The sequence below is a fragment of the Erythrolamprus reginae genome, chromosome 5 (genome assembly GCF_031021105.1).
Source record: "Erythrolamprus reginae isolate rEryReg1 chromosome 5, rEryReg1.hap1, whole genome shotgun sequence".
NCBI classification, from domain to species: domain Eukaryota; kingdom Metazoa; phylum Chordata; class Lepidosauria; order Squamata; family Dipsadidae; genus Erythrolamprus; species Erythrolamprus reginae.
The window spans coordinates 89675571-89691736 of NC_091954.1; the positions used below are offsets into that span (position 1 = coordinate 89675571).

A 16166-nucleotide genomic window follows, 5' to 3' on the forward strand; every position below is an offset into this window, starting at 1 on the left:
CGGCCGGTTTCAGCTTCACATTCCTCCAAGTCATTTCGCCGCTCGTGTCCTGGCTAAACCGGGCAGCAGGAGACAGGCGGTGGTCCGGGGGGCGCTGGCTCTCGGCGCTTTCGAGCTGAGTCCGGGAGCGAATTCGCTCCCGGACTCAGCTCGAAAGCGCCGAGAATGAACGGCAAGGAACGGCTTGTCCACGCCGTTCATTCTCGGCGCTTTCGAGCTGAGTCCGGGAGCGAACTCGCTCCCGGACTCGGCTCGAAAGCGCCGAGAGATAGCGTGGACAGGCCCGTTCCTTGGCGCTGTCTCTCGGCGCTTTCGAGCTGAGTCCGGGAGCGAACTCGCTCCCGGACTCGGCTCGAAAGCGCCGAGAGACAGCGTGGACAGGCCCGTTCCTTGGCGCTGTCTCTCGGCGCTTTCGAGCTGAGTCCGGGAGCGAACTCGCTCCCGGACTCGGCTCGAAAGCGCCGAGAATGAACGGCGTGGGCGGGCGAAGGGCGGGCGGCAGTGAGGAGTTTGCGTGGGCGGTGGGGAAACTCCTCGCTGATGCCAGCAAGAGGGGGAAGACCCAGGAAAGCCACCCAGCAGCTGATCTCCCGGTTGCCATCTACGCATGCGTGCCCATAGAAAAAACGCACGCATGCGTAGATGGTATTTTGACTTCCGGGTTGAAAAATCGCTAAGTACCCTGTTCGCAATGGTTGGGGACGCAATAAACGGGGGATCACTGTACTTGTACTGTATTTGATAATTTGTAGCCTTAGGCTAAATAGACATGTGTGAACAGACTTCTTGATAAATTCTAGTCTGTTGACTGTCTCGGAGGGAGAGGGCTATTTTTGCACCATTGTATTCGACCCTCCAAGTGAGTATAGTAGACTTTGCACTTCTGGAATTATAACTAAAATTAGTGAAATAATTTTAGAGCTTTTGGTATTTTATCTGAAAGTTCCTGTGAATATTTACGAATATGATGCAATTATACTGGAGAAGTGTTTGGATGTGAACTACAAAGAAAAAGTTAGATGGGTGCATCCTAGCAAGTTCTTATACGAGATTAGAATTGCTCCCACCCTCCTTGCCTTTTGTAAGCTCCTTAAAACCCACCTCTGCCGCCAGGCATAGAGGAATTGAGATGCTCTTTTCCCCTGGGCCTTTACAATTTCATGTGTGGTACGTCTGTATGTATGTTTGGTTTTTTATATTAATGGATTTTTTAATCATTTTAGTATTTATTGGATTATTATTGTACTGTACATTGTTTTATTACTATTGTTAGCCGCCCCGAGTCTCCGGAGAGGGGCGGCATACAAATCCAATCAATCAATCAATCAATCAATCAATCAATCAATCAATTAATAATTTAATGATGGATAATTCTGAGTTTCACACAAATGGATATAACTTTCTAATCGATACACCTTTAAAGGAGAATATTTGTAGTTTAAGTTGAAATGAGGAGTGCTTCGTGCTCTGAGCACAGTTCATTATACAAACTAGGTAACATAATTGGTGCTAGTCACTGTGTTAACTAGCACTGATAATGTTACCTATTTTAGGAACCTCAAGTTTTAGTTACACAAAATGGCTTTATGTAGCTTCATACAATCATCAGGTGAAATATCCATAATATGAAGCATAAATATTATGGGCTATACTATTCCTCTTGTCTTAGTCCTCTCTAGTCCATATAAAATATATTATCAAGTAGAAGGTCAATAGAGAAGCATTTTTCCAGTTTGTGATTCTGTGACAAGACTAGCAGCATTTAGGTGTATTCCAGAATTATTTATTTGTTTGTTTGTTTGTTTGTTTGTTTGCTTGCTTGCTTGCTTACTTAGTTACTTACTTACTTACTTACTTACTTATTTACTTATTTAATAATTTATTCGACTTCAATGCTGCCCAATCTCGAAGGACTCAGGGCGGCTTACAGCAATAATAAAAAATACAATATAAATAGATACCATAGATTTCTTCATCCCCCTAACTTAATGCTGGAAGAATAGGTCATAAGAACATAAGAAGAGCCATGCTGAATCAGGCCAAAGTCCATCGAGTCCAGCATTCTGTATCACACAGTGGACCACCCATTGTCCTTGGGGATCTTGAGCAGAAAGAGAAGGCAAGACCCTCCCTTTCCCCTGACCCAACAAATGGTACTCAAGGGAATCCTGCCTGCCTCAACCAACATAGAGGCAGCACATGAACATCCCCCCTCATATTTACCATAGAATTCTTGAAGTCATCTTTGTGTTTTTTAAAATTATCATAATGAATAATTGGCTTTTTAGTTTAGAATTCATAGGTTTAGAGTAGTCTATTTTTCAATATTATATAACCTTTCAGAATCAATATAACTGGTCCCATGCTCTTTCTTCTTGAATATAATACTTACTGTATTTTTCAGACTATAAGATGTACTGGTGTATAAGACGCACCAAAATTTCAAAGAGGTAACTAAGGAAAAATGTTTTGTCCGAGGAGCACTCTGCAAGCCTCCCAAATCCTCTGCCTGCTCCGTTTTCACAAAAGCTGGGGCATTTTTGTCTTCCGCCAGCCCCCAGGAGCACTCTGCAGGCCTCTCAAACCCTCCGCGAATCCCATTTTTTCAAAAATGGTCTAATTTTTTACCCATTTTTGCAAACAAAATGGGGCACACAGAGAGTTTAGGAAGCCTGCAGAGTGCTCCTGAAGGCTAGGGGGAAACAAAAATGCCCCCATTTATTTTGCAAAAAAATTGTGTTTTTCAGTCATTTTTTTTTTCAAAAATGGTGTGTGCAGAGGTTTTGCGAGGCCTGCAGAGTGCTTCTGGGGGCTGACAGATGGCAAAAATGTTTTTTTTGCAAAAATGGCCTCCTGAGGGCTAGCAGAAGGCTACCCCCCACTCTCCCCAGTTCCCAGGAGCATTCTGCAGGCCTCCCAAACTCTCTGTGAACCCCATTTTTGTGAAAAACGGGCTTCGGGAGGCCAAAAATGTCTGTACATTCAGTTTATATGACACACCAACATTTCCATCCTCTCTTAGTGGTGAAAAAGATGCATCTTATACTCTGAAAAATGCAGTAATTTTCTGGTATTATAAGGAACTCAATGAGTTTGGATTTGATATAATTACTGATCATTGATCAAAAGGAAATAAATAATAAATTGAAATAAATTGAATTCACTGAACTGGTAATTATACACATCTGGATTCAAACCAGGAAATCTTAATACAGTATGCTCGGGTTTCCTCAGAGAGCAATGATATTGTAATATATGGGAATCTAGCCTTTCTGGTATTTAAAGTATCTGCCGTGGAAATATTGATTTGAGGTAGAAAAGATAATATAGATAATATAGATTTCAAGAAATTTGGAAAGGTTGCTATTGAAAAATTATATGTGGAACACATTGTCTCCTTTGAGTAATTTTAATTTTTCTGCTCTTTTCCCCTTATCTGGTACACTAAATAAACATGTGCAAAACAATAAAAGAATCACCTTTTTTTCTATAAAGAATTGGATGTGAGGCTAAGCAGTGTTTGTAGTGAATAAATACAATAGATTTCTTCAAGGATTTAAAAAAATAAACATTATTTGTTGTTTGGCATACGTAGAATGTTAGGGAGTTATAATTCAGATTTGCTTTAATTATCTGCCAATAGTTTCCAAGCGTAAAATCTTCCTTTGTATAAAAACTGTTGTGTTTCAGGCTATTCAGGTTGTCTACACAGTTGTGCACTGAACAGTGATTGATTTCTGAAAGCATTGTGTGATTCTGTCCCAAGACTGTATAACATAAATTGAATGGAGTAAAGACAATTCAGAAAAATTAAATTTTTGGATAAAACACTGTAAATTTTTTACTGGACTGGTTTTTTTTTTTTTTTTTTTTAAAGGTTGATGTAAAAAAAATTGGAACTGAAAATTGCTAATGGGATCTGGAGATACAATGGTCCTAAATGCTTTGTGGATTCTGATTGTGTTATTGTAACAGCTGTAATCCTTGAGATTGCATCCTTAAATTAGAAATAATTTATAGGCATATGTGATTGTGATGTCTCTCACAGATAGTTTAAATGTAGATTATGAATTTATCCAAATTTGAGTGAGGATTTAATTATGTGAAATTAGTGGTGTTGACGTTTAGCAATGACATACGGTAGATTTATAAAAGTGAAAATGAATCAGGAATCTTATTATCCCAATACATGGAATCACCTTTGAAACATTTTCCCCGTGGAATGTTAACACCTTTTGTTCAACCTTGATTCTTTTAGCCATCATTTCTTGGTGAATGAAGTTTGTACATAGTTTGTAGCTTTAGTTAATATCATGGTAAAGTACATTTTGCTTCATTTTGTCTTCTTTGAGTCCAACTATTATCATTTGTTAATTTTTGTTTATGGAGTAGGGCCATATATGAACCCAGCCAATTGTGATTTAATTAGAGGAATAAACTAGGTCACTATGTCATGTCTGAATCACTGCTACTTTACAGCTGGTTTTAATTGCTGAATAACTTTAATAACCCCTAAAGCAGCTAACAAGATCAACAAGATAGATTGCTGTTAAAACTTTAGGTCATATAGGCTGTAAATATTGGGAGTTGTAATCCCAATACTTCTGGATAATGAAGCTGGACTCTCATGAAATATCAAAAAACTGATGAGAATAAAAATGCAATTGGTGAATAACGTGTTCCTTAGAGCAGGACCAAGGATGCAGGAATTACAAGCAGTCCTTGACTTACAACCACAAATGAACCCACAATTTCTTTTGCCAAGTTACATGGTTATTAAGTGAATTTTGTGCCATTTTATGAGATTATTTTTTTTGCCACAGTTGTTCAATGAATCATTGCAGTTAGAAACACAGTTCTCCATTGACTTGTCAGAAGGTTAGAAAAGATGACCGTAGGGCCCTGGGATACTGGAACCATTTAAATACCTCCCAATTGCCAAGAGACTGAATTTTTATCATGTGACCATGGGGCTAATGCAATGATCAAGTGCGAAAGATTGCACTTTTTCAATTGTTATAAGTTACATTTTTCAGTGCTGTTGTAACTTCAGGTGGTAATTAAATGAAAACCTCAATCTAAAGGATAAATAAGTCAAGGTTTACCTGTAGATGACTGAATGGTGAACAGAATTTTTGTTACACATGCCTATTTTGGTAGAACACTTTTGTTACAATATCTTATGTCTGCTGTTCCTGATTTATATCTAAAATTTATCTGTGTATCTATGGATAGAAAAACTTACTTTTCCCAATAGAGAACATCCAGTTCTTGGATAAAAATAAGATCTATGGTGCAAATCAATTGACTGCTTTGTGGTTGCTGTTCTTTGAAGCTATTCATCAGGTTCATGTTGTTCTGAATCAGGAACTGTGTAAATTTGATAGTGTAGTACAATAAAGGCAAACAGTACAGTATAGGCTTTTTTTGTTGCAAACATTAAGACTGAATGTACATTTTTCAGGGAAGGGCTGGGATTACAAGCCTGAAGCACAAGGAAGATTTTTTTTGTTCAGAAGTCTTCCTTAGAAAGTTAGTGTGCTAGTTTCATTTCATCAAAAGGATGTCTTTTAGCTGGCTCAAAAAAATAAAAAAAATAAAATCCTTATATACATTTTGAAATTACTGTACATAGTTGAACTTGATCAATTTTGTTCTTCAATAACATTCTATCATTTGTTTATATAATACAATATATATATATATATATATATATATATATATATATATATATGTTTTTCTTAGGTCGTTTAACACATATATATATACATTTAACACACACACACACACACACACACACACATATATATATATATATATATATATATATATATATATATATATATATATATATATATATACAGTGATCCCCCGATCATTGCGAGGGTTCCGTTCCAGGACCCCTAGCAATGATCGGATTTTCGCGAAGTAGCGCTGCGGAAGTAAAAACACCATCTGCGCATGGATTGTGAGGCTTAATCCTGCTGGCTGTAGGGGGACCTGCCGCTTTTACTCGTGTCTGTTGCCTTTTTCCCTCCCCAAGGGAAACACCTCTGAAGCATTGCCTCACAACTCCACCCCCTCCCTTGGGGAGGGAAAAAGGCAACAAACACGAGCAAAAGAGGTAGATCTCCCTTCAGCCAGCATGACTAAGCCCACAATTAGGCTTACCGCAGGGGGGAGGGAAGGGTGTGGCCCCGTGACGAGGGCAATGAGCAGACTGAGTAATGCTTTATAAAGATGTTTGTCTCCCACGGCATTTTAAAACTCTGACGAAGTTAGCAGCACGCTAACGAAAGCTAAGTGGTTTTATTAAAGTTTCTATGTTCCGGTGATCGAGATGGCTGCTGCCTCATCATTCACACACACACACACACACACACACACACACACACACATATATATATATATATATATATATATATATATAAACATGTTTTTTTGCTGAATTTGAAAATTAAGGGAGACTAGGATAGATCTATTTTGGCCTTATTTTGGCCTCATCAGCTAGCCATACCCTCACTGGGACTTGAACCTGCAACCTTTGCCTTGTAAGGCACAGAATTAACCTCTAGGCTACAGTATCCAATCCCTTCAGCTCTGCACCAGGGAAGGGTTACATATTTTTGTGTCGAATCATATATATATGGCTTAGAGCAGTGATGGCGAACCTATGGCATGGGTGCCACATGGCATGGAGCCATATCTGCTAGCATGCAAGCCAATGATCTAGTTCAGCTCCAATGTGTGCATGTGTGGGCTGGCCAGCTGATTTTTGGTTTGCACAGAGGCTCTGGGAGGGCGTTTGTGGCTTCCAGAGAGCCTCCAGAGGGATGGGGAAGGGCCTTTTTACCGTCCCCAGACTCCAGGGAAGTCTTTGGAGCCTGGGGAGGATGAAACACGAGCTACTGGGCCCATCAGAAGTTGAGAGACAGGCTGTTTCTGGCCTCCAGAGGGTCTCTCAGGGGTGGGGAGCTGTTTTTGCCCTCCCCAGGCATTGAATTATGGGTGTGGGCACTCATGCATGCGCAATAGCACTCATGCACGCTCTTTCGACACCCGAGGAAATAAAGATTCACAATCCCTGGCTTAGAGAATATATTAAAATGTCGCATTAGTCTCTGTCTTTAAATGGGCCTGATATATTGGACTGGGATAAACATGATACTGTTTGATTCATTACTCTTCCACCTAGTAGTTAGGATATGCAAGATAGAAACTTAGAAATATGATGATAATTTATTGATTTGTAAATAGGAGTTACTGTAATTTCCAATGGAAAGATGATTTTGCCAGAGGCAGAAATATTTTAAACGCTAAGCTGTGACACAGTATATGGTTTTTACTTTATAATTAATTTCCACATGATCACTGTTAAATGTTTCAGAAGCTTATGCAGAAGCAAGGAAAGAGGCCTTGTACCACTGAAGGATATAGTTACTACTAAGGATATCTTCAAACTTACATCTGCATCTTTTAAGTAGAAGTTCAGATGGATTACAATGAATCACAGTTTCATCTGTACAGCTGTGCTATTGTTTAAACAGAAGGCTGGTTCATCTTCACTGCTGAAATGAGTTAGCTTCAAAACTAATGACAAGGATTTAAATTTTGATCTCTGTTGAAGTCCAGAGTGGTTTTGTTGCTGAATTGTATGAGAACGAACCATTATAGTAATTATGTTAAGGCTAGTTTTAGTCTTAACTAAATTAACTAGATTAACTAAAACTAGAAATCTAAACCTCTGTGGAAATTCTCAGTCATCCAAGTCATAGTTGTCTCAAAGTTGCTTTTTTCCCCCACCTCCAAAAGGCAACTGGACTATTTTTTCCTTGAGGAGGAGGAAGAAGAAGAAAATGTTTCGCTTCTCATCCAAGAAGCTTCATCAGTTCATCAGGGGGGATTGAAAGGTAGAACAGAGGGGAGGAAATGGAAGGATTGTATTACTTTGCAGTCATCTGGTCATTAGCACTGTCTCTGAGAGCTATTGAGGCCACTTGGGGGTTTATCTTTGCTTTCAAGGTTCTATGAATCACAGCCACAACCAATTCCATCCTGGGTCGTGTAATGATTTGTTTCTGTAATGTAAAATGCTAACTGAAACAGCTGAATGAGTTCACTAAAACAAGTAACGAAGTAAACAAAAATATTCAAATATAACAGCATTTTGGTGGGGTATTATTCATAAATAATCTCATTCCTAAATACCAATCTGGATAAGAACTTTGATTTTTTTTTCTTCCATTCAATCATATTCAATTCCTGGAGACAGCCTGGATGAGTTCCTTTATTTTTTTTTGGTGAGATTTTTTCAGGAGTCGTTTGCCATTACTTCTTTCCTAGGACTAAAAGAAAAAGATTGGCTTACCCAGCCAACTTTATGTCTAAAGTTAATTAATTAATTAATTAATTAGTTAGTTAGTTAGTTTGTTTTGTCAAGTACCTCTTGGTGGTATACAAAGATATAACAATATTTATATACATGATATAGTAAAAGAGAAACATTAGGACAGGGGAGGGAATGCCCGCTGGTGTACTTATGCATGCCCCTTACTGACCTCTTAGGAATCAGGAGAGGACAAGAGTGGATAGTCTGAGGGTAAAGTTTTGGGGGTTAGGTGATATACTACAGAGTCATGTAGTGAGTTCCATGCATTAACTACTTGGTTACTAAGGTTGTATTTCCTGCAGTTGAGGTTAAAGCGGTTTACTTTAAGTTTGTATCTGCTGTGTGCTTGTGTGTTGTTGTGGTTGAAGCTGAAGTAGTTGTTGACAGGAAGGATGTTGTAGAAGATTATTTTATGGACTATGCTTAGGTTGTGTTTGAGGCAATGTAGTTCTAAGCTTTCTAATCCTAGGATTGTAAATCTAGTTGTGTAGGGTATTCTGTTGCAAGTGGAGGAGTGGAGGACTCTTCTGGTAAAGTATCTCTGGACATTTTTTAGAGTGTTTATATCTGAAATGTGGTGTGGGTTCCAGACAGATGAGCTGTATTCAAAGATTGGTCTGGCTACAGTTTTGTATGCTCTGGTTAGTAGTGTGAGATTACTGAAGCAGAAGCTATGTAGGATTAGGCTAACAACTCTTGAACCTTGTTGGCGATGTTGTTGAAGTAGGCTTTGGCACTTAGGTCATTTGATATGAGTATTCCAAGGCCTTTAACAGTATGAGTATTTCAAGGTCTTTTGACTAAGACCTCGATCCATAGCTGAGTTTAGAATACCATCTCTCGGCTGTGGCAAGGGTGGACATTCGCACGGGTATGCCTTATGCACCAGTTGTGGCCCTATCTGGATAGGAAATCACTTCTCACAGTCACTCATGCCCTTTCCACCTCGAGGTTCTATTGTTGCAATGCTCTCTACATGGGGCTGCCTTTGAAGAGTGTTCGGAGACTACAAATTGTACAAAATGAAGCCGCACAATTATAGTGGGGCTACCAAGATCTGCCCACATTTCAACACCACTCCATGAGTAGCACTGGCTGCCAATTGGTCTCTTGGCACAATTCAAAGTGCTGGTTATGACCTATAAAGCCCTACATGGCTTAGGACCAGACTATTTTTGGGACCATCTTCTGCCTCATATATCCCAGCAGGTCCCACAGAGTCAGCCTTCTCGAGGTCCTGTCGGCCAGATAATGTCATCTGGCGGCACCTAAGGAAAGAGCCTTCTCTGTGGCGGCCCTGGCCCTCTGGAACAAACTCCCTCTAGAGATACATTCTACCTCCTCCCTCCTGGTCTTTCGTAAAGCTCTGAAGACTGACCTCTACTGGTGGGACATGGGGGCTGTGAGCAATAAGTTTGTCTCCGGCCGATATTATGAATGATTGAATCTGATGAATGTGTATGTCTGTATATGGGTTTTTAACATTTTAGCAATTTGTATTAGTCTTTGTAAAGAAAATTTGATTTATTTTATATATTGTTGTATTTATGATGTAGTAGGCTGCCCTGAGTCGCTGTGAGAAGGGCGGCATAAAAATCTAATAAACAAATAAATAAAATAAATAAGTAAGGGATGTACATACCTAGTCTCTGGTCATGAGGGATTTGTTTGGGATGATGAGAGATCAGTAAATCTCTCATCATCCCAAAAGGTAGTAAAACAAGTAATAATAGAAATAGAAGAAATAATTACTTATATGTTTAAGAATCCAGTGTTTGGATCATTAATTGTCTAGACTTTTTTTTAAAAAGTATTCAGATCAATTTTATAAGTGCCAAGTTTTAATTATTTCTAGACACTATAAGAGAATTGTGTATAAAATATTTATATCAAAAGTTCATAAACAGATTTGCATTTGCAAAGAAAGTGTGAAATGTGTACATAGCACAACAGAAATTTTAATTCCTTAGTGAGAATCTGACCTCGGTTAAATTTGGAACTTGCTGCAAAACTAAGTTAACATTATTCTTTGTTTGTAGGATGAGCTAACTGCTGTAAATGTAAAACAAGGTTTCAGTAATCAGCCAGCTTTCTCAGGAGATGAACATGGGTCTGCTAGAAATATTGTTATTAACCCATCAAAGGTAAGTACTGTTTTGATTTCGTAATATGTGTCTTTTTAAACCTTTTAGACAGAAAATCTGTGTAACTTGAAAATTATGAATATATAGGTGAATGCATGTAAAGAAAGAGGTCAATTTTCTAATGCTGAATGCCTTACTCCTTCAATTTTAATTGAAACATCTGGATATACATCTGGATAAATGAGTCCTCAACCTACTGATCAAAAATCTACTTTTATAAATTATTTTTGCAAGAAGGAAAATGTCACAGACTTCAAATTTAACATTTGTGTTTTCTGGACAGTTCTTTCACCGCAATTATGCTTTAATAATAAGGTTTATTTTTATTATAGCCTAGCACAGGGGTATCAATCAGACTCTTGACCCGCGGGCTGGATCTGGCCTGTGGTATGCTTAAATCCATCCTGTGGGGCTGGCCTGGAAATATCAAGGGACTGACCCCAGTGCCTCTGGCAGCTAAAATGGGCAGCATGTACCCCCTGCACCTTGTTTTCACCCTCCATGGCCTCCTGCAGCACTCTGCTGGCTGAAAAATGGGCTCAAAATGAGCCCAAAACTACTGTCAGAGTGCTGCAGGAGGATAGAAAGGGTGAAAATGTGCAGGGGGGGGGGACTTGTGTTTTGGCCCTGTTTGGGCCAGCAGAGTGCTGCAGGAAGCATCTGTCCCTCCTCCCCCTGCTTGCCCACAGAGGAGAACTACAAAGCTGATCCAGCCCTTGAAACAATCCAATTTGACACCTCTGGCCTAAGAGATATTTTAATATTTGGTGTCAATAACTTTTATATCCATATATCCAGTGGTGGGCTACTGCCTGGACAGGGGGGAACGGAGTGGGTAGCGAAAATGGAGCTCTATCCCAGAGCACCCAATTTGCACTGAAAGATGTTGAAAAAAAATGCAGGGCATCCTGCATAAGCCACGCCCACAGTGTGGTAGTAAAAAATTTGGAAGTCCTTCACTACATGAATGATAACGGGACGCCATTTTAACTATTCAGATCATCAGGTTTCTGACTACTACAATAAATAATATAGAGGCTAATCTTATTAAAACACCACTTAAAATACACTTGATTTTCTTAATCCAGGACATTATAGAAAATTTTAGAAAATGCTTATTCTGTTTGTCTTTTCTTCCCTTATCAGATCGGTGCTTATTTCAGCAGCATATTAGCAGAGAAGTTAAAACTTAACACATTCCAGGATACAGGAAAGAAGAAATTGCAAATAAATGCTAAAGACAATTACTGGCTAGTTACTGCTCGGTCCCAGAGTGCAATTCATACTTGGTTTGCAGATTTGGCAGGAAATAAACCTCTGACCTTCCTAGCAAAAAAGGTACTTGGGTGGCTTCTTCACTATTTGGGAGAGAGGGAGAGTTCATGTGATTCTGATTTGAATTTCAAATGCAATATTAACAAAATAAGCAAGCTATTTCAGTGCAATATTAACAAAATAAGCAAGATATTTCATTAAGGCAGTTTCTGGTAAAATAAATTATGAGAGTTCTTGTTCTATTTTTACCTCTAACAATCCGTATTTTTTTTCCATCTCCCTTTGTCAAGTTTTCTATGATGTCTTCTTCCTTATATCTGACCTGATGCTGAGCCTACTGAAAAGGACACCAACATAAATAATCTCTGAAGACTCATGCAAGTTTCTACAGCTGTTTGTACAATGTATTTCGTATGACTCTCCTGGTGGACAGAACAATTATGTTCCTATTGCTATTGTTCGGCAGTAATAAGGCCAGTGAATGATACCTTAATTATTTTTGCAAGTGATTTAAGGAAAGGGATTGGTGGATTTCTCTTCTTCATTTCCCTTGCCACTGGAAAAGCAACCACCGATCATTTTTGATCATCTGAGATAATACAGAGTAGTGTCAATTTGGGTAGATGCTTGAAATGTTACTGGTGAAGCTGACTAACGGAGTTATGAGGTGAAGCAGGAGAGAATGACTGGTAAAAAACTGAATATTATCTCTGACTAATGCTGCAAATATTGGCAAGACATAGGTAACTCCGGGACCGCCTTCTGCCGCATGAATCCCAGTGACTGGTTAGGTCCCACAGAGTTGGCCTTCTCCGGGTCCCGTCGACTAAACAATGTCATTTGACGGGACTCAGGAGAAGAGCCTTCTCTGTGGCGGTCCCGACTCTCTGGAACCAGTTCCCCCCAGATATCAGAGTTGCCCCCACCCTCCTTGCCTTTCGGAAGCTCCTTAAAATCCACCTCTGTCGTCAAGCATGGCGGAATTGAAATTTTCCCTTCCCCCTAGGCTTATAGAATTTATACATGGTATGCTTGTATGTATGATTGGTTCTTTACATTGGGGTTTTTTAGATTATTTTTAATATTAGATTTGTTTACATTGTCTTTTTTATTGTTGTTAGCCGCCCCAAGTCTTCGGAGAGGGGCGGCATACAAATCTAATAAATAAATAAACAAACAAACAAACAAACAAATAAATAAAACGAACGAACAAACAAACAAACAAACAAACAACTGCATGGCCGCAGAGAATGTATATTAGAGCAGACCTCTGGATTTTCACAGTTATGATTGGCTTCTACATAATAACAACAAGAAGTGCTGTGGCCCTCTTATTGTCTATGTTGGAATGCAGTGGACAAAATTACACTTGTCCTCCAGTGAGTTCTGAGTAATTACGATATATTGCACAAATAGAGACTGAAACTTGCATGAGTCCTCAGAGAAAATAAAATGAGTAAAAACTGGTAAAAATGTACAGTATATCTGTGTGAAATGCCCTTGTTGCAAGCTGTGAAAAAGCTATGTTAGAATTTTGTCTTTTACTAAGGTATCCACAACTGTAGGTGCTGATTTCCTTGCATTGTTTCATACTGAAGTGAACATATTATGTGTAAACTTCTAGACAGTATTTAAAGAGAAGTTTTTGAAAAATAATAGGAGACCTAAATACAAGAGTGAAGGAAACTGACCTTTCAATATTTCAGGAAACGTGAAAAATGTATTTCTTGAGGGGAAGAAATAATGCACATTTTTAGATATTGTAAGATCAAGCCTAAATTTCATATAAGAATGTTCACTAAGTCTGCATTAATGGAACTGATCTCTTTTTCACAGGACTAAGATGCAATATTTTGGGGCTTGCATCTTTAAGAAACATGTAATTTTATGAGAACTGTTAATTACTGTTTACAGCTGTTGAAATATAAGAATTGCCAATGTGACAGTCTATATAGGTTTACTGTATTTTGCTTCTAACATTTTTCATAAGCAGCATATTATAGCTATTACGGTTATTCAATATTCTTTGAAAAAATGGAGAAATACATTTGATCAATTAATAAAATATTGATTTTTCCAACAAGTGTGTTTTAAGTTCACTATAAAAGCAAGCAGCTTTTAATGGGAATAATACATAATTTCATTTGACAGATTAACTCTATATTATTTGAACCTATAAATTATTTTTGACATACCAAGAAGCAACAGCTTGACTAATCTGCCATTAACTTTTGCTTTTTCTAATTATTTCTATCGTTATGTTTTTCTACATTTCATTCAATTATTACTGGATATCTGCAGTTGAATTAACAATTTGTCATCTAAGAAGTTTAGAGTACTGTAGCCACTTTTTAAGATTTTTTTTCTTCATCTTCAAACATAGGTCCCAATTCTTAGCAAAAAGGAAGATGTTTTTGCTTATTTAGCAAGATATTCTGTGCCACTCTTGCGAGCAGCATGGTTGATAAAAATGACGTGTGCCTACTACTCAGCAATATCTGAAGCTAAAATCAAGAAACGCCAGGCAGCTGATCCAAATCTTGGTAATAAATTCTAAATGTAATATCTTATTTTTGCACTGTTGTGGAATTGCACGATTGTATGGGGGATATAAGTTGATACACTTCGCTTTTTCCTGTATGCTTCATAAACTACAGTAAGTGTCTATGCAGTTCAAAAATCCAAAAATCATAAGCTTGTTATATCAGGAAATGACAAAAACAAGCTTCCGTTTCTTTAGGTTCTCATTATTGATTGATGAAAATATATTTGAATTTTTAGTATAAGAGCAGAATGAAAGCTGAAACATGATTAATGACCTAAAGAGAAAATGTATTAATTGTTCTCTTGCTATCCTAAATGAGAAACTTGAGAAAATTCACGTCATCACTGCAGTGTGTTGTACATACTCCTGATCAGTTGGAGGATGATGAAGATATTGAGGACTCGGATTCAGATAGTGTTTATGAATTAGTGTGGGGGGGGGGGTTACAGGTAGTAGAACAGGTGGGAGGCCAGCCACAGGATGGGGCTATGAGTTCAGGATCTAGCGAGGGAGAATCAGACGCTCGCTGGGTTAACCCTAAATTCAGAAGGCCCCCAAAACGTAGAGAGCAGAGGTCTGGAAGAAGATATTAAGGAGAGGAATGGGTTAAATATTGTAGTGATGTATTTGGCACGTCAGGGGAGAAGAAGGGTGGAGTTTCAATGTTGCCAAAAGGAAAAATGGATGTGTTTTTGCCACGCTAAAGTAAGCCAAAGTATTTTGTATTGTTATCAGTCAGTGCTACTGTTTTTCAAAGTTATGCTGTTAGGAAAACAAATCTTGTTTAAGTGAAGCAGAAGGAGGAATGTGAGAAATGTGGCTAAGAGAGATAACCGACCGAGTGCTGTATGGAATGTGTTTGAAGTACAGGAGAGCAGAGAAATAAATGGACTTTCTTTATTCATGAAATGATGCATTTAATAAAAGTTATTTGTAATTGCTAAATTTCTACCAGAAACCAGAACACAGTGTCACATGATATATTGGGACTTTTCTTCCCTTTGCTAAACTGGGTGTGGGCGTGGCTGGCACGTGACTTAACTGGCCCACTGGGTGGGAGTTTGACAGCCCTGTTCTAATCAAATAGGCTGTATCTATTAATGATAGTTGATTTTTACATTATTAACACCCATGTTTCCAAATAATTGTAGATCCATCACTTAACTACAAATTTAAATATCACTGGATATTCAGTTTCCCAAATGGATCACTCCTTTTATTTAAACTATTGATATTGGTCGATAATATATACCCATCATGTTATTTCCTTTGGGCTAAACATAATTTGGAATGAAGGAAAGTAGTAAAAAATAAATAAACTAAGGAAATGGAGTAAAAATGGAAGGAAATAAAACTAGTTTACACTATATCTCTCCATCTCTTTCTAGCAAAGATAGAATTTTCTATGCCTTTTCACCTGTAGTCACTTGTAATTCACAATGCCATGATACATTGAAAAAGTTTTCAGACTTTTCCACATTTTAAAAATATGATTTTTGAAGAGAGATATGCCAACATGATTCATTTAAGGGGACTTATATTCAGTAGCTTTCTCCCTTATAATCTTGAGACCTCACCTCACAGTAAAAGTGGATTCCAGATTTACCTTTCCTTTCTTATGCAAAGCATTTTCTTTTTAAAGAATAATTTAGAGAGTTTAAAGTAAAAGATGCATATTTTAAAAAAATCACACTAGTGTTGGCTTTTAAAGAAATATTCTGGTTGCTGCTGTTAGTTTAAAGATGTTTATACCTTCATTGTTTTTGCAAAGAAGATTCATTCTTGCAGTCTGTATTATTTGTGCGTTTAATAA

The 16166-nt window shown here is 38.1% G+C and overlaps 1 protein-coding gene across 3 annotated transcripts in view; it reads left to right on the forward strand.

The window, feature by feature from the left end:
• The window catches only part of MED12L (mediator complex subunit 12L), a 228774-nt gene that overhangs the window by 9760 nt on the left and 202848 nt on the right, over positions 1–16166 (forward strand). For all 3 annotated transcript variants that reach the window (XM_070753437.1, XM_070753438.1, XM_070753436.1), the window contains exons 2-4: positions 10429–10533; positions 11680–11871; positions 14192–14351. In XM_070753437.1, coding sequence (XP_070609538.1) covers positions 10429–10533; positions 11680–11871; positions 14192–14351 — 457 coding nt within the window. The remainder of the gene's footprint in view (positions 1–10428; positions 10534–11679; positions 11872–14191; positions 14352–16166) is intronic.